This window comes from Chiloscyllium plagiosum, chromosome 4, assembly GCF_004010195.1.
Source record: "Chiloscyllium plagiosum isolate BGI_BamShark_2017 chromosome 4, ASM401019v2, whole genome shotgun sequence".
Classification (NCBI taxonomy): domain Eukaryota; kingdom Metazoa; phylum Chordata; class Chondrichthyes; order Orectolobiformes; family Hemiscylliidae; genus Chiloscyllium; species Chiloscyllium plagiosum.
In genome coordinates this window covers 128,105,054-128,123,894 of record NC_057713.1, presented here as the reverse complement: position 1 = coordinate 128,123,894, position 18,841 = coordinate 128,105,054, and the positions used below count along the sequence as shown (strand labels likewise).

Sequence of the window (18,841 nt, the reverse complement as noted above, 5' to 3'; positions counted from 1 at the left end):
AATCAAGGGTTATGGAGATAAGGCAGGAAGAGGATACTGATTAGGACTGATCAGCCATGATCATATTGAATGGTGGTGCAGGCTCGAAGGGCTGAATGGCCTACTCCTGCACCTATTGTCTATTGTCTATTTACAAAATTACGAGGGGCATGGATAGGGTAAATAGGCAAAGTCTTTTCCCTGGGGTCGGGGAGTCCAGAACTAGAGGGCATACAGTTAGGGTGAGAGGGGAAAGATATAAAAGAGACCTAAGGGGCAACATTTACCACACAGGGTGGTATGTGTATGGAATAAGCTGCCAGAGGAAGTGGTGGAGGCTGGTACAATTGCAACATTTAAAAAGCATTTGGATGGGTATATGAATAAGAAGAGTTTGGAGATATGTGGGCCGAGTGCTGGCAGGTGTGACTAGATTGGATTGGGATATCTGTTCGGCATGGACGGGTTTGACCAAAGGGTCTGTTTCCATGCTGTACATCTCTGACTCTGAGTGCAGAATTCTGAGGTGCAGAGGGATTTAGATGTTCTAGCGCGTAAGTCACAAAGTATGACTGTCATACCCAATTGAGAGGGCTAATAGGATGCAATTCTTTCTTACAAGAAGAAATGGATGTTAAAGTGATATTGTTCTTAATATTAATTTTCACTGATTTAATCCTAGATTCACCCTTTGGGCTTTGTTGTTTGTCGTGGCACGACTGCTTACCCTATCTCTTTCTGTCCTCACATTTGGATTTGGCCTTGCTGGAGCTCAAAATCAAAGTTTGGATTTAACCACCGGAAACTTTAATATCTTGGCTGTGAGGTAAACCATCTTAAATTCATTGGTGCTGAAAGGTATGGTTTCCCTGAGCTTTTGGTCAGGAAAGAACAATATGTTTTAACGTCACTTGTGACATTGCATTTGTGGATAATTTTAAACTCTGACACCCCAAAAATGATCATTGTGCCACCTATTCACTCATTACATTAACATTAAATATTGTTATTTGTTTTTGAGAAGGGGATAAACAGAAAGGACATGCATAGTCCATCATATAAAACATGAAATTAAGATTGACATAATGCAAAAATGTTGCCTTCATATTCTTTTAAAATACTGAAAGAGTCTCTTCAGGTATTTGCAATTTCCCTCCCAATTATTATTGTATATTTCTGATACAATTAATAAAAAGTTTTCTCTGACTAAATGGGGAAACGACTTTGCTTGAGCAGTTGGGCACCTAAATGGTCTTGCACCTATCAAGAAGATCATTTGAAGTGAGTGTGGAAGTGTTACGGTTCTGTTTACAGAAGAGAAATACATTTTATGATATACCATAGATTGTGGTACATAAGATGACCCTATTCTCACCAGAAATCCAGTTTAGGCCTATGCTCCGCTTGTAAGTCACCCCACTTTGTTTCCTGCTACATTCATAGTAGGAGTTAGCCTTAATTTTTTGCCACAGAAATGCATGGTTTACTTACCTTTTATGATTTGGCACATGGGATCATGGACTATCATTAGGATTATGTGTGGAAGTTTAAGATCTCTCAGAACAGATAATGTGTGGTGAATGATGAATACTTGTAGGTCGTCTTGATTTCCTTACGGAGTCTTTCTGATTACTTTGAGTTTTTTTTTTGCAGTGCCCAGCTATAGCCTGTATTCTAACTCCTTCCCCATAGGAGATTTCCAGCCAACTAGCCTTCCTGCCCTTCATAAATAGAAGATTTATATTTGTTATTTTTCAGTCTGATTGAACCATATCAAAATCTAGATAATATTCAAAAATGAGCACTAACATCTAGTACTTCATTAGTCATCCCGCAGTTCCATCATTCTGCTCAGTACCACATTCTTGGTAATTGGAATTTCAACAAGTTCCTGTCTTCCTTCTCCTGATTTACAACTATTACTGGGATGCTTTTTGTATCTCCTGTAATGGACACGAATAGAAAGTATTTGTTCACTTCATCCACCATTTTCTTATTATCTTCTGTTAGTTCCCCATTCTTTCACTTTAAATGTCAACATCTAGCTTTACTCCATTGAGTTAACCGGCTTGTGCGGGGCCAGAGTTACACTAGAAACATACACTATTAGCTGAATTTGTAAAGTTGTTTCCAGCCCTTTCAATGTCCAATGAACTAAATTTAACCATTCACTAGCCATTTTCAATGTAGATTTTCAGCCTCAATTGGAACTATTATATAGCATCTGCATTACTACCTTTGTGAGATAGGAATGGAAGGGATGAAAATTAAAATACTTAGTTTTCCCAGTTCCCTTCTCCACAGTTCGCAACTGGTGGATGCACTTGCCGTCATTTCTATTGAATTATGCCTCATTAAAGTTTTGAGGAATTGAGCATAAGCCTGCTTCTCAGTTGACAGTGCCACAAAACTACCTGTCTGGTTTGGTTTAGAAATATTTTTAGCTCTGAGTTACTTAATGAGCCATTGGTAACAGCACTAAGTGGTATAGTTTTAAGCCAAAGAATCATCTGCTATCCTGGCTTGGAAATAAATTGTCATTGGGTCAAGTTATGTAAGTCCCTTTGAAACAACACTGTAGGTTTACCTATATCACAAGGATGGCAGTGGTTCAGAAAGTTGACTCACCACCACTTAAACTAATTGGGGATGAGCTGTCCTTACTAGTAACACAGTTAATCATTTTTTCCTTTTGGAAGAAGTCCCAACATCAGTTACACCAAGTTAACTGGCAATCAGTTTGAGAGATACAATTGCCTTAGGTAGCTCTGAACTAAGTAAGGTGAAAATTGGCCAGAATTCATATTCCTAGCTGTTATTTAATATGTATATCTATCATGTGAAATTGGGAACAACTATGATGTGTATGCATAGGCTCAGTCATGAAGAAGTAAGTACTGCAGCAGGAACAGCAATATTATAGGTAGAAGGGAGGAACGTTGGAGGATTATTTTACAATCTGTGACCCAAATAATCTTAGAATTGAGTAAACTAAGGCACATATGCTTAAGACAGACTTGTTTTTAGTAAACAAGATATATGGAGTTATAAAATTGAAACAGCAGAAATTTAACCACAAATATCATTCTTATATCAATTTCAGAATAAGTGCCCTGGCTGGTATTTGCCTGACACAAGCATATATGATGTGGAAATTCATTAACTTCCAACTCAAGAGGTGGAAAGAACATGCACAAATGCAGGCTCTAAAAAAGAAAGCTACCAATACAAAGAGCAAAGCTACCAAAAAAGAAAACAAAGGTTTGTTTATTTGTTTGAAGAAATCACGACACCATATTGCAATAATGCAAATCATTTGATATTCTGTTCAACCTTTCGAATATTCTTTTCTCTAACACGTTACAATGGTGTCATACTATGGAGAAAATAGAAAGTGTAAGTTGAGTAAAAGGAAAAAAATGAAAATTTCAAGATGAACTCTATCTATTATTTCTCTGATTCTGGCAGTCTTCAGATTTGCTTCATTTCAGTGTTCATTTCAGATTTGCAGTATTTCTGAGTATTTTGTAGCTCTATTCTGCTTTATCTTTATGCTGTGCTTATTATCTTCCTATATTGACACCAATTCTTCTACTTGTAAGAGCAACTGTCCCCCACTCAAAGAAAGATGCTCAACACTGGCTAAAGCTTTATTGAGAACAGTCATGTGCTATTTCTGAAGGGATTTTTTTTATTTAAACTATTTGTAAACAATAATATAACCTCAGATGGACAGTAAACTGCATTTTATATACCTCGGTTACTTTTCATTTATATTGGCTTCATCACAGAGCAGTTTAACTCTGTGGTTTAACCTGTATTTTACTACCACTTTATCTGTTTTGTATTGGATCTGATTTTCTGTCTCTAATTCACATTGTTCAGGTTGGTAATAGTCCAGAATTCTAACTATTTGAAATTGTAAAAATCTCTTCAACTATGGCCTCCACTGAGTTGGAGAATGAAATTAATACTAACTGGTTTTCCTGTTTTGCAGCTAATGGAGTAAATGGGGTCATCACTTTTGAAGATAGAGACTCTCCACGTGCAAGAAAAGTAAAATCTTCTTGAAAATATGACTACATTGGTACATAACTTGCCAATTTCATGATTTGTTTCCACATTTTAAAAAATCTCCTCAAATGTTACTAATGTGCTGCAACAAGCAACATTTACTTCCAAGTACTTGTGTAATGCTGTACATTGGAAAGCCAATAAAACTAAAGGGAAGGGAAAATGGAGGGTGGGCAAGTGACTTTTTATTCAAATAATTCCCATCTAAGGAATGATTTCTTGAATGGAGACTTTATTTTTGACACTCTTTTTGTAAAATATTGCCCCTTAGCAGCTCCAGTGAAATTATGGAGGGGAAGCAACTTCAAGGGTTTGAGAGCCACTAGCCTTGAGAAACCACATTATGGCTAGGATTCAGATTTCCTAACCTATAGTGTAGTTTCTCAGGTTTGATTGTCTCTGTTGTGATTCTGCAGAAAACCACACTTCCCTGAAAATTTTTGTTAAAAAAATAGTACAACTTCTGGGGATACATCGTGGAATCTTTGATAATAGAGGACTGCAGTTGAGGATCTCTCTGCTATTAAGAAACTTGTGTGCGCTAATTTGACAAAAACAAAACATATGCTACAACTTGGGGATGGGGGTGGGGGGAGAGACTTGTTTGGGTGATGCAGTGAACCTGGCTCTCTGAGGAACAGCACTTGCAGGGGACACATTTACAGACATTGCAGGGTGCAGCCCCTAATTTACTGTGATCTGCCCACTAGGAGTGCTAGCGACTGTTCTGGCAAGCTGTGGCCAAGGTCACACAGCAATTAAATAGAAAAATTAAGAATTTTGCAAGCATAATATAAAACTGTGAGCTGCAAAGTTAGAATTCAGGCAGTGACACATTGTGAAAAATAAAATTTATTTTTAACGTTTTGCTTGTTTTCACCTGTGGTGTGTGTTGAGTTATATTTTGGAAACGAATTCAGCCTGAAGGAAGTGTTATTTTTCCCTATGGCAGGCTTGATTATATTGCAAATCAGCAACACATCACCTAATTTCTAATTTTAAATGTATGAATTGAGAAACATTCTTGAATTTTATGAGAGTCTCTAATTATTATTGTTCATAGTTGGTAATGGTACTTCAGAAAATAATTTTGAAACTGATTAAGATGTGCATTTTGAAAGCTAAATAGGTTTGTCGGGCTGTTGGATTTAAATAAATGATAGGCTGCTGACCAGAGATTAATTTTCTATGCCTTAATTTGTTGCAATTAGAACTGCAGTATTCTTCTCCATTTAAACTACTTCTCCTATTTCAGTCAGTTTTATAGCTTTAAAGCCAAACTCTACATTCTCAGGTTAATTTCGATTGAGGCAGTCTGTGAAGAGACCACTGCAATAAGGATTTTTTTCAAAAAAACTGGCAAATAAATACAACAGAGCTTCAAAGAGGAGAAATGCGTTTTATTTTTTTACTCTAATAAAATACACAGAGGGCTGCCAAATTTTAATAGAAGTTTTATAAAACTTATGGTAGGCCTTAGGCAAAAGAACTGATGTAATGGTAGATAATTATGTGACTGTTATTAAAGGGACATTTATTGTACAACATTCTTTATGTAGGGAGTTGCTGATTTCAAAAACTTTGTTTTATAAAACAATTTGGATATATATTAAATTTCATTTTTGATCTGTTACCATTAAGTTTCTAAACATTCCTAAATGGTTAATGACTGGTGGAGACTTATTACAATACATTTTCTTTGTGTAAATTAAGGAATACTCCTAATGAATTATTTCAATTACTTTCCTACTGGATTGTATAAAATACAGTCCTGAATATGGGTTGGTGTGCAACTAACATTTCTGTGCGGGCAAGGAGCTGGAAGTCTAGGATAATTTACAAATAGTTCTGTTTTCCTACAACCCAAAAAGATGACCAATCTTTAAGGCAAAGTTCACTAGGACTGCGTGGCACTGTGTCTGTCTCTACATTTTGAATTGAACTCGAAGGTGACCTTTCTGGTTGTGGTTTCCTGTGTGATATACGTTTAGATAGCTGTAATCCATTTAATGCTCCAAAGTACAAACTATAATTTGGCATTACATTGACAGTCTCAGGACTGGCCACGAATGGTTAGGAATGTGGAATTCTATTTTGATGATGGGACATTGAACAGTTGAAACAAACTTTTTAAAGCAGCTTTTGATTGTGCCTTAACTGTGCTGAACCTGACCTGGGATTAATCATTGCTGAGTAGTCAAAGTGGAAAAATATTCTTCCTCACATCACTGAGCATATAAATTAATCTTACTGCTAAAACCTCCTTGTAAATTTTAAATCCAGTTCTGTATTTTTGAATGGAATATCCAGGATTACTACTTAACTTCATGTTTGTTTGGTACCAATTTATTATTTTAGACACTGTCAAACATGCTGGAAAAATCTAACCTCTCAGCTAGCAAATGCTGTTGAGAACTAAATAAGATGTGATATGTCTTGTAGAACTAAGATCAAATTTCTGACTATTACGTAGGAGACATGGTACATTGTCTGAAATTTATCATTTCTGCTTAAAAGAATCAAAGAAGCCTCTGACTGTAATTGAGCAAATCTGAAGTAAAACTGTCCTTCCTACTTTGTGACTGAATTTGTTTACTTCTTGCAAGACATGCAATCACTTATTACATTGCTTAAAATTATTTGCTAAGTTGTACAACTATAGAATATAATTTTATTATTTACTTTGTCTGTGTAATGACCTGAGAGAAATAATGACCAATGCACTGTGTAACTTTGCTGAGATTATCATCTCAGTCACTTCCTGTGGAGTGTTGTCAAGTGAAGATATGGAATTTGATCCTTATAAAGAAGTTAGAGTCAAAGGCAGGAAAGAGAGAGAGAGGACTTTGAGTATTACAGTTTGCTTTCATTGAAGATATTTTAATAAATCAGTAATTATTCTCTAATCCATGTCTGCCTCCTCCTGTGGCCCCCAGTGTCTCAAATGGCACTCTTTGGCCATATTGATTTACTCCATGTAGTATCAGGAAATGGTTAAATGTACCCAATATAGCAAAAGCTATGGGCTTTGTCAACATCCCAGCAATAATATTGAATGCTTGTGCTCCAGAATTAGCCCTGCTCCTGGTTACACTGTTGCAGTCCAGATGCAACGTCGGCATTTAATCAACAATGTCTCATGGTGGTAGGGAAATTATTGGAAAAGATTCTCAGGGATAAGAATTGTATGCATTTCAAAGTGAGATTGGATGTATTAGCAATAGACAGTGTGGTTTTGTGGGGGGAGGTCATGTTTCACTAACTTGATAAAAGTTTTTTGAGGAGATGATGGAGGGAAAAGTGGTTGATGTTCACTTCAGTAAAACCTTTGACAAGATCCCTTATGGCACACTGATACAAAAGGTGAACTCACATGGTATTGGGATGAGCTGGCAAGATGGATACAGAACTGGCTTGGTCGTATGAGACAGAGGGTAGCGATGGAAGGATGCTTTTCAGAATGGAGGGTTGTGACTAGTGTTCCACAGGGATCAGTGCTGGAACCTCTGCTGTTTGTGATCTACACAAATGATTTAGAGGAAGACATAGCTGGTCTAATTAGTAAGTTTGCAGACCATACAAAGATTGGTGGAGTTGTGGATAGTGAGGATTGTCAGAGGATACAGCAGAATATAGTACAATTGGAGGTATGGGCAGAAATATGGCAGATGGAGTTTAATCCGGACAGATGAGGTGATGCATTTTGGAAGGTCAAGTACAGGAGGAAGTAATACAGTGAATGACAGAACCCTTGGGAGTATTGATATGCATAGGGATCCGGGCATGCAAATCCACAGATCGCTGAAGGTGGCAACACAGATAGATAAGGTAGTAGAAATAGGCTTCTAGCATGCTTGCCTTCATTGGAAGGGGCATTGAGTATAATGATAGACAAGCTATGCTGCAGCTTTATAGAACTTCAGTTTGGCCACATTTGGAATATTGCGTACAGTTCTAGTTACCACACTACCAGAATGATGTAGATGCCTTGGAGAGGGTGCAGAAAAGGTTACCAGAATGTTGCCTGGTATGGGGGATTTTAGATGTGAAGAAAGGTTGGATAGACTAGGTTCGTTTTCACTGGAGCACAGAAGGTTTAGGGGTGACCTGATAGAAGTTTAAAACATCGTTAGAGTGGAAAGTATGAGGCTTTTTCCCAGGGTAGAGGGGTGAATTATTGGTGAAACACAGGTTCAAGGAGTGGGGTGGGGGGGATGGAGTTTAAAGGAGATGTGAGGCATGTTTTTCACAGTGGTGAGAGCCTGGAATCTGCTGCAGAGGGAGGTGTTGGAAGCAGACTCAATAGCATTCAAGAAGCACCTGGACAAATACATGAATAGGAAGGGAATAGAGGGACATAGATCCTGTAAGTGAAGACAGTTTTAGTATGGAAGGGCAAAATGTGTTGGTGCAAGTTTGGAGGGTGGAAAGGCCTGTTCCTATGCTGTATTATTCTTGGTGCTTGATGTGGATATTTGCTGAGAGATGTCCTGACTGGATTGGATTTGGCTGTCTTTTGCACCTTCCAGACTCTTGATTACTACCATCTAGCAAGTTCCCCTCCAAATACACACTATGTTGACTTGTAATTATATCATTGTTCCTTCAGCATTGTTAGGTTTAAATCCTGGCATTGTCTTAATTGCATTGAAGGTCAAATTGCAGTGGTTCAAGAAGGCCACTCACCACCACCACCTCAAGAGCAACTAGAGCTTGGCAATAATTGCAGACCCAGCCAACTGCAATCATGTCCCAACAGAGAATAAGCAAAAAAATACTGCCCTGTTATCCTACTTGCAGTCATCTACATAAATGATAGCATTATCATCACCTTCAAAAGTGGTACTTAGACAAAAATAAATTCCCCAATGCTCGGTTAGGGTTCCATCTGGGCCACTCAGTTGCAGGTTTTGGTACAAATGGGGGTAATATGTTAAATTCCAGTGATGAAGTGAAAATTAATTGCCTTTAACATTGAAGGCAACATTTGGTTGAGTGACATTAAGATGTTATTACTATGAAGTAGTATTTTCCACTAATCACTACGCTCCTGCCAGTCCAAATTGATGTCTGGGCTACTCTTTGATTGAGCAGCAATATGCATGAATGCCACATAGAATGCAAGTACCAGGGATTAGCTGATCCAATAATGTTCCTTAATTTCTTTGTAAGCAGGCTATAGATAGAGTTTTGTAAGTGCAGCTGTTTTGAATGCAAACAAAATTCTTACCATTCCATGTGATTCTGTCATTGGGCAACAATTACTCCATAATCTTGATTGTGTTAATAACTAAAGGCTTAAGGTAATCCATTAATCTGTTAATGTGGCTCATTTATGCTTCACTGTAAACAGAAGGAAGGACATTGTAAAACTTGAGCGGGTACAGAAATGGTTTACAAGAATGTTGCCAAGATTGGAGCATTTGAGCAAAAGGAAGAGGCTGAATTGGCTGGAGCAGTTTTCCCTGGCACATTGGAGACTGAGATGTGACCTTATGGAAGTTTGTAAAATTACGAGAAGCATGGATAGTGTAAATAGATAAGGTCTTTTCCCTGGGGTGGAGGAATCCAGAACTGAAGGACATAAATTTAGGGTGAGAGGGGAAAAATTTAAAAGGGACCTAAGAGGCAATGTTTTCAGAGAGGTTGGTGTGTATATGGAATGAGCTGCCAGAGGAAGTGGTGGAGGCTGGTACAATTACAACATTTAAAAGACATCTGGATGGGTTTATGAATAGGAAGGGTTGAGAGGGATATGAGCCAAGTGCTGGCAAATTAATTAATCCTAGATTAATTTAGGATATCTGGTTGGAATGGACAAGTTGGACAGAAAGGTGAAAACAATGACTGCAGATGCTGGAAACCAGATTCTGGATTAGTGGTTTTGGACAAAAACGTCGATTTTGCTGCACCTTGGATGCTGCCTGAACTGCTGTGCTCTTCCAGCACCACTAATCCAGAATCTGGTTTCCAGCATCTGCAGTCATTGTTTTTACCTCGTTGATTTTAACCCTACTGCGAATCCTCTTGCAAGGATGCCTGCCTTGAAGAAGTTTTCCTCCTCTCTCTACAAGAATTAATGACAAAATGCACACCAAATCCAACAAACTCTCGAAATTTATACAGTTTGAATCCCCATATTTTTCCTTATTCCATTGTTTGTTTCCTGCTTCGCTTACGTCACTCATTTCCTTCAGACTGATCCCACAACTTCTGTTTATCCTGTTTTGTCCGTGACAAACTCTTATCTCTGACTCCCATAAGGGTGTTTGACGTCAGTCTATTATAGATTATTGATTAGGCATATCTTTTCTTCTATCAGCATCTATTTCCATCCAGAGGCCACTTTGACCTCTTTAATTAGGGTTTGTTCCTGTGTCTCTGTACAAGCGAGGAGAACAGATGTTTTCCTGTTTGCCCATATATCCACCATTGTTCTGTATTCATGTCTCATGCTCACATATCCTTTCTTTTTGCTGAATATGTATTTTCTCATTCCTATTCTGTATCAGAATTTATACTTGCAGAAATAACATTAATTCATTTATATCCCACACATGCTATACATCTATATGACTAATTGCATGTGCATTTTTAGAATTACTAAGATATTTAGGGAGCTTTTAGTTCTTCATTGTTATCTCCATGCCAACACTTTGGCCTTTTTGATTCCACTCACCAATCAATTGGCACCTTTTTTTTCCTGTAGTAAATTTGTAATTGTTTGGAAATACAACATTCTTGTGAATTGTCCTGACAAGGATATAGATATCAGTAAAGTGTTTGATAAGGTTCCCAATGGTAGGCTATTGCAGAAAATATGGAGGCATGGGATTGGGGGTGATTTAGCGGTTTGGATCAGAAATTTGCTAGCAGAAAGAAGACAGAAGGTGGTAGTCGATGGGAAATATTCATCATGGAGTTCGGTTACTAGGGGTGTACCGCAAGGATCTGCTTTGCGGCCAATGCTGTTTGACATTTTTATAAATGACCTGGATGACAGCATCGAAGGATGTGTTAGTAATTTTGCAGATGACACTAAAGTTGGTGGAGTTGCGGACAATGTGGAAGGATGTTGCAGGTTACAGAGGGACATAGATAAGCTGTAGAGCTGGGCTGAGAGGTGACAAATGGAGTTTAATGTGGAAAAGTGTGAGGTGATTCACTTTGGAAGGAGTAACAGAAATGCAGAGTATTGGGCTAATGGTAAGATGCTTCGTACTGTGGATGAGCAGAGACATTGCAGTGTTTTTAATTTTAAAAAATTTTCTACAGTGAAAAACAAGTGTATAAATCTTTATATTCCACCACTAGGAAGAAAGGAAACACCCGAGTGGCCAGTGACAAGCAGTGCCCTTCTCAGAGAGGGCAAGGCTGCGTGGTCAAGCAGTGAAGGGGAAGGAAGGCAGGGATTAAGTCAAAATAGAGTTGTAGGGAGAAATAATACACTCCATTCCCTGTGGTGCCCATCTTTCCCTGAAAATCTCAGGTGTCGGTGGATACCACATGTTTCTTCTCCAGGGACACCTGGGCTCTGACATAAATGCGGAAGAGGGGCAGGCAATCTCACCCCCTCCCCCTTCCCCTCCACAGCCTGCTGCCTGGACCTATTTATGGCCAATTTGGCTAGGCCCAGGAGCAGATCCACAAGGAGATCCTCTGACCTACCTACCCACCCCACCCCCCCCCCCCCCCCCCCCCCCCCTCCACACTGAGCAGGAGTGTTTGACTGAAGTGCAGCCAAAATCAGAGGAGAGGGTTCTCAAGAAAACTAAAAAGGGAGTGCAAGGGCCCATACCCAATCTATACGTGGTCCACAGACACCATAGCACCACACACAAAGCGGTTGGGCTGGGTGTCAGTGAACCACCGCAATCTGCGGTTACAGGGGACTGCCGCGTGCAGCACCCTCCACCCCAGAACCCCAAGAGGACTCCCACATAAACGGCCCTCCACTGGGGATCCCCATCGGCAAATGGGCACGCCAAAGTGTGTCCGGGCGGTGGATGAGGGTAAAGAGGTGGATGATGTGCAGCAGCAGTCAATACAGGGCCTGCTGTTTTACATCCCTAAAAGAGGCAAAACTAAAACTCCGGAGGCAGCTTAGGTTGTGGGGCACAGGTTTCTGGGAAAGTACGGGACCTTGGGGCCAATGTGAAATTCCGTCCAGGCAGGGTAAGCGCAGATGGGATTCCACCGCATATCTGAGCATCCTCCAAGTGCACTATGTCGGGTTCCAGCACCGCCGTTTTAAGGTGTCGAATGGCAGTGGCCATGAACCGGATGTCTACTGCTGCCCTGCTTGCTATATCCTGCGGCAGCGTCCAGCCCAGACCTCCACCACCCAGCAAGTCCCCGACCCTGATCACCCTCACGGCCACGGCCCTCCCTCCGACAGCCACTCGAACCCACGAGTACAGGGGTGCGGATTCCTGAGCAACAGCTCCTTGACTATAGCTGCTACTCATGCTAGAGTGTAGGTGCGACGCAATTCAACCATGTTCCAGTCAGTGATCAGGTCCTGGTAAAAGATAGGCAGCGTCCTCAGAATAACCTCCAAACTATCACGGTTGATGAACAGGAGCTGCATGTCATAGTTGAGGTTATGCCCCTGTCGGGAAAAAATACGTTGCCAGGGCACAACACCTAGGAGGAGGCTCAATGTAAACGTATCGCTGCAAAGCCTGAAGGCAGAAAGTCGCCACGTGGGTGCGGATGCACACCAGCAACTGACCACACTCCTCAATAGGGAGACTCAGGACCTGCGCAGCAACCCAGTGCATTCTTTTGTCCCAGAAATGAACTAACGTTCTCTGGATGTCAGCGACAAAATCAGGAGGAGGGACTAAAGGGACCAGCCGGTACCACAGCATGGCGGCCACCAGCTGGTTTATAATCAGCACTCGACTCCTGTAAGATAGCACTCAGAGCAGTCCTGTCCAGCGGCCTAGGCGAGCAGAGACTTTGGCCTTCAGCTCCTGCCAGTTCGTCGGCCAGGAATCCTCAGCCGGGCTGAGGTAGACTCCCAAGTAGAGGAGAGGAGTTCCAGCTGAACCCCCATAACTCCTTCGGCAGAGAGTCCACCCGCCACGGATTGACCAGTAGTCCTGAACACTTGGCTCAGTTAATGCTGGCAGAAGATGCTGCTGAGTACACTGCCTGGTACTCGCACATCCTCTCCATGTCAGCTGGGTCGGTGAAAGTGAGCACATTGGCGAGAGGATCACCCCAGTGTCTGCACCATGCAGAACCAGCCCCGACAACCTCTTCTGCAAGAGGCACAGGAAAGGCTCCACACACAGGGAATACAGCTGGCTGGATGGGGCAGCCTTGGCGTACTCTCCCAAAGCGGAGGAGCACCGTCAGGCACCCATTAACTTTAACCAGACACGCTGCGGTGGTGTTCAAATGTCCGATTTGGACGACGAACTGCATCCTGAAGCTGAATGCCCACAGAGTCCTGAGCAGATACTCATTATTGACCCTGTTGAACGCCTTTTGGTTGACAGGAAGGCCCTGGCAGACCAGCCCGTCGACAGAAATGGATCGGGTCCCGGGTCAGATGGACGTTGTTGTGTGTCCTCCAGCCTGGGACCATGTAAGACTGGTTGAATGAATCATGTGAGCCAGCATGGAAGCCAGACAAGGCAACACCCTGGTGAAAATTTTGTAATCCGTGTCGAGGAGGCAAACTGGATGCCAGTTCTTCCAAGAACGAAGGTCTCCCTTTGGCAGCAGGATGTTGACCACCCTGCACCAAGAAAGGGGCAACTCTTCGGCAGTAAGACACTCCCCCAGGACCTGTGTGTAAGTGCTCCCCAGGATGTCCCAGAATGCCCTGAAGAACTCCACAATCAGCCCCTCCAGCCCCAGGAGAGATCTTGGTGTTCGTCTACATAGATCCCTGAAAGTTGCCACCCAGGTTGATAGGGTTGTTAAGAAGGCATATGGTGTGTTAACTTTTATTGGTAGAGGGATTGAGTTTCAGAGCTATGAGGTCATGGTGCAGCTGTACAAAACTCTAGTGCAGCTGTACTTGGAGTATTGTGTACAGTTTTGGTCACCGCATTATTGGAAGGATGTGGAAGCATTGGAAAGGGTGCAGAGGAAATTTACCAGGATGTTGCCTGGTATGGAGGGAGGGTCTTATGAGAAAAGGCTGAGGGACTTGAGGCTGTTTTTGTTAGAAGAAGGTTAAGAGGTGACTTAATGGAGACATACAAGATGATCAGAGAATTAGGGTAGACAGCGAGGCCTTTTTCCTCAGATGGTGATGGCTAGCACAAGGGGACACAGCTTTAAATTGAGGGGTGATGGAGGACAGATGTCAGAAGTAGGTTCTTAGAGAGTAGTAAAGGCGTGGAATGCCCTGTCTGCAGTAGACCTGCCAACATTAAGAACATTTAAATGGTCATTGGATAAATATATGGATAACAATGGAATACTGTAGGTTAGATGAGCTTCAGATTGGTTTCACAGGTTGGCGCAACGTCGAGGGCCAAAGGGCCTGTACTGCGCTGTTATGTTCTACGTTCTAAGAACAGGATAAAAATCTTAAAGCAGTATGTCTTTCTTTTCAGAACGGTAGAGTTCAGTTGCAATTATGGCAAAGTTATCCATTGGCTCGAGTTATATCCAACACAAAGAAAGATGCTTATTGTTGTTAGAGTATTCTAAGAAGAACAAATCATCAAATTGTATCATCAATGACTTTCCCATCATCATAGAGTAAGAAGTGAGAATGTTCACTGGTGCTGAACATTCACGATACCTCAGATACAGAAGAAGTTAATGTACTATGTCCATATGCAGCAAGATCGACAGCATTTGGGTTTGGACTAAATCCATAAGTGATATAATATTACTTGGCACTTGTGTGGCAATATTTGCAATAATAAGAAATCTGTGATCTCCCCATCACATTCAATGCCATTAACATTGCTGAATCCCTAGTCATTAGATTTGCAGCCAGAAAAAAATACTGTTTGGCCCAACTAGTCCATGCTGACATTTATGTTACATTCAAGTTTCTCATATATTCTCATCTAAACCTACCATCCCAAGCCTCTATTCTCCTTCAAATCTTCTCCCAAAGATGTTTTAGTACATTAGAAACAAGAAGCTAACTAAGGAAACGGTGGGGTCCAAATTAATATACTATAGGAGGCCACTTTTTTTAAAACTATGGACTGAAAATGAAAAATAAAATGGATATTGGATGTAAGTTTGCTCGCTGAGCTGGAAGGTTCATTTTCAGACATCTTCTCACCATACTAGGTAACAATCAGTGAGCCTCTGGTGGAGCATTGGTGTTAGTGACCTGCTTTCTTGGGTTGGTGATGTCATTTCCTGTGCAGATGTAAGTTCCTGTCTTTTTCTCAGAGGATGATAAATGGGGTCCAAGTTTGTTGGTAGAGTTGATAGAGTTTGTTGATAGAGTTCCAGTTGGCTGCATTAGATCCTTATTTCAAGGAGCTACCACACACTGTAGCACAGAGGAACTACGAAGAGCAGAGCAAAATCATCTATACAGTGTATTGAAAAAGAACGGGTACCCAATGAACACAATCTGCCGATTTCTGAGCAACAAACCTAACCATGCAGACAAAACATGTCCAGAAACCCTAGCCACTCTTCCCTCCATCAGACATCTCAGAAATGACTGCCAGACTACTCAGACCCCTTGGCATCATGGTAGCCCACCAACACACTAAAACAGCAGCTAATGAAAGACTGCATACAGACAACCAGCAAAACTAATGTAATTTACAAAATAACTTGCAAGAACTGTGACAAACACTAAATTGAACAAACAGGCAGAAAACTAGCCAGCAGGATCCATGAACATCAACTAGCCACCAGGATCCATGAACATCAACTAGCCACAAAAAGACACGACCCAATCTCACTAATATCCTTACATACAGACGAGGACAGACACTACTTTGACTGGGACAACACATCCATCCTAGGAGAAGCCAAAAAGAGACATGCACAAGAATTCCTAGAAGTATGGCATTCCAACTGGAACTCTATCAACAAACACATTGACTTGGACTCCATCTACCACCCTCGAGGAAAAGAACAGGAACTAACATCGCCACAGGAAATGATATCACCAACCCAAGGAAACCTAAACATAGCTAGAAAGCAGGTCACTAACACCTGTGCTTCACCAGAGGCTCACTGATGATGTTATCTAGTGTGGTGACAAAACATCTGAAAATGAATCTTCCAGCTCGGCGAGCAAACTTACATCCAGAACCTCAACCTGAGCTACAAATCTTCTTGAAACCCGCTAACATGGATATTGCTTTCAAAAGGCAAGACAGTACAAGGAGTTGTTCGCAATTGTGTGAAAAGAAGGCTAGATGGGGTACATGAAACAAAGTTAATTTTTGCGGACGTTAAGTCCAGACAAAGTTGAACTATTCATTGTGGGTTCAGGAGAACTTGGTAGAGAAACAAGCTTCTGATTGACCAGGTTCCAATTTAAACAGACAGAAGGAATCGAACAAATAAAAAGCAGGTAGACAACCTGAAGTTTATTGCATCAATCTCTCCCTGCCTCCCCACCCTCACATGTAAAGTTATCCTCAAGTTTGCTATCATAAGAACAGATAAACTACATACAGAGATGCAGCAAGAAATAGTTGTAAAAGTCAAGAACCAACAGAAGGATACTTCTAATTAAGCAACTGGTGAACTAAAGACTGATATTTCTGTGCAGATAACCTCAAGGCATGATTGAAGTAAGGAAGAAGATTGTGAAACTAACCAGCATAGTTTTGTGATTTTGGACTCGTGTTCTTCTCACCTTTATTTTCCCCTCTTCTCATCATATTTGTGTTTTGATTTTTAAAAGGGGTTAAATTTATATTGCATTAATTATAAATCCTTATTTTCATTGTACATACTTAGGAATTTTAAAATGTTTTTTGTTTGTTACTGAAGGATCATGAAGTAGGTTGCTTTTATCCTAAGTAATGGACTTTACATTTCTGTATCGCTGGGAATAGTGGGGCTTGATTTCCAGCAGACTGCCCTCGTGTGTCATGACAACGTACGTGTGTGAATGCAAAAGATGTACACACTGTTCTTAACCAAGACTTTGGCTTCACAAAAGGGATGTTGCAGACTTTTTAGATTGATAGTAAGTGTGAAATATTAGATGCAATAAGCACTGCAGGGATTGATCCTTGAAGGTGGATGAAGCATTAAGGCTGAATAGATTGCATTCAGGCTGTTAAAGGAAGCATATAAAGGTAGGTCTATGGATCATTTACAATCCTCATTAGACACAGGAGTGCTACCAGAGGTTTGAAAGTCTGTGAACATTATACCATTGTCTAAAAAGAGCAGCTGGGGTAGGTCAAATAATTATAGGCCTGGCTGTCTGACTTTAGAATTTGATGAATTATTCAGATCAAGTTTGAGACACAGAATAAATTATCACTTGGAAATATACACAGATAAAATGGAGGCAGCATGATTTTGTTAAAGGAAGGTTGTGTCTTACTAACAGTTGAATTTTTGAGGAATAAACAGAGGATTGATAAGGGTATTGCAGTGAATGCTGTCTGTGTGGAATTTAGTAAGATCACAGAAGTATTACTGCACAGAAAGAACCACTCAGTCCATTGTGTCTAAACATGTTGTTCAAATGAGCATCATTGGAAATAGGCATTCTCCTCCTTTTCCACCATATCCCTGTACAATATTTTTTATCCAAATAATCATTAATTCTCATGAACCTGTTTGTACCACACTTCCAGACAGTGCATTCCATACTCTGACTATTTGCTCTGATTCTTGATTCATTTATAAATAAGAACAATTTCTCCCTATTTACTCTATCCAGCCCCCTTATGATTTAGAAAACCTCTTATCAAATCTCCCTCTAGCCTTCTCTACAAGTAAAAAAATAGTCCCAACTTTAATCTATCATGATAACAGAAATGTCCCATCCCTGGAACCATTCTTACAAATCACTTATGCACTCTCTCCAATATTTCCACAATCCTTCCTATATGTGATGCCCAGAACTGTACACAACACATGAGCTCAGGTCTGAATGTATCCTACAAGTTCAGCAACATGTCCTTGCTTTTGTATTCTATTCCCTGTAATAAATAGTGTATAGTTTATTAATTGTTCTCTCAACTTGTCCCATCAAATTCAGTGATCTGCACACCTTTACACCTACATCCCTTTGTTCTTGCACTCATTTTAGAATTGTATCCCATATTTTATATTGTCTCTCAATGTTCTTCCTATCAAAATGCACCGCTTCACACTCCTCTGCATCAAAGCTCATTTACTCTCATCGACCCATTCCACCAACTAATTTAAATTCTTTTGAAGTGCAACACTTGCCTCGCAATTCACAGTTCTAAATTTTATGAAATCTACAAACTTTGGGTTTGCTCCCTGCTCACCAAGATCTAGATCATTAATACTTATAATGAAAAACAAGAGGCCCAATACCCACTCTTAAGGAGGTCCACTACAAACCTTCCAGCCCAAAAAATATCAATGATCATTACTTTGTTTCCTATAGCTCAGTCAATTTTGTATCAATGTTATTTCAAGACCTTTAACTTTCCTCATATGTCCATTGTGTGGCAATGTATCAAATGTCTGCTAGAAATCCATGTATACCACTGTTACCCTCATTGACACTTTCTTTAACTTCTTCAAAAACCTCCACTACTTAAGTTAAGTACCATTTCCCCTTTAGAAATCCAGACTGACTCTGACGATCTCACATGGCTGACTGGTCCAAAAA

The 18,841-nt window shown here is 40.5% G+C and overlaps 2 protein-coding genes across 2 annotated transcripts in view; both read left to right on the top strand.

The window, feature by feature from the left end:
* tram1 (translocation associated membrane protein 1) overlaps window positions 1-6,627 on the top strand; it is a 33,924-nt gene extending 27,297 nt beyond the window's left edge. The window contains exons 9-11 of the mRNA XM_043689202.1: window positions 662-805; window positions 3,083-3,240; window positions 3,977-6,627. Of these exons, the coding sequence (XP_043545137.1) occupies window positions 662-805; window positions 3,083-3,240; window positions 3,977-4,050 (376 nt within the window). The 3' untranslated portion in view covers window positions 4,051-6,627. The remainder of the gene's footprint in view (window positions 1-661; window positions 806-3,082; window positions 3,241-3,976) is intronic.
* kcnb2b (potassium voltage-gated channel subfamily B member 2b) overlaps window positions 1-18,841 on the top strand; it is an 891,048-nt gene that overhangs the window by 514,228 nt on the left and 357,979 nt on the right. The gene's annotated exons all lie outside the window — the stretch shown is intronic.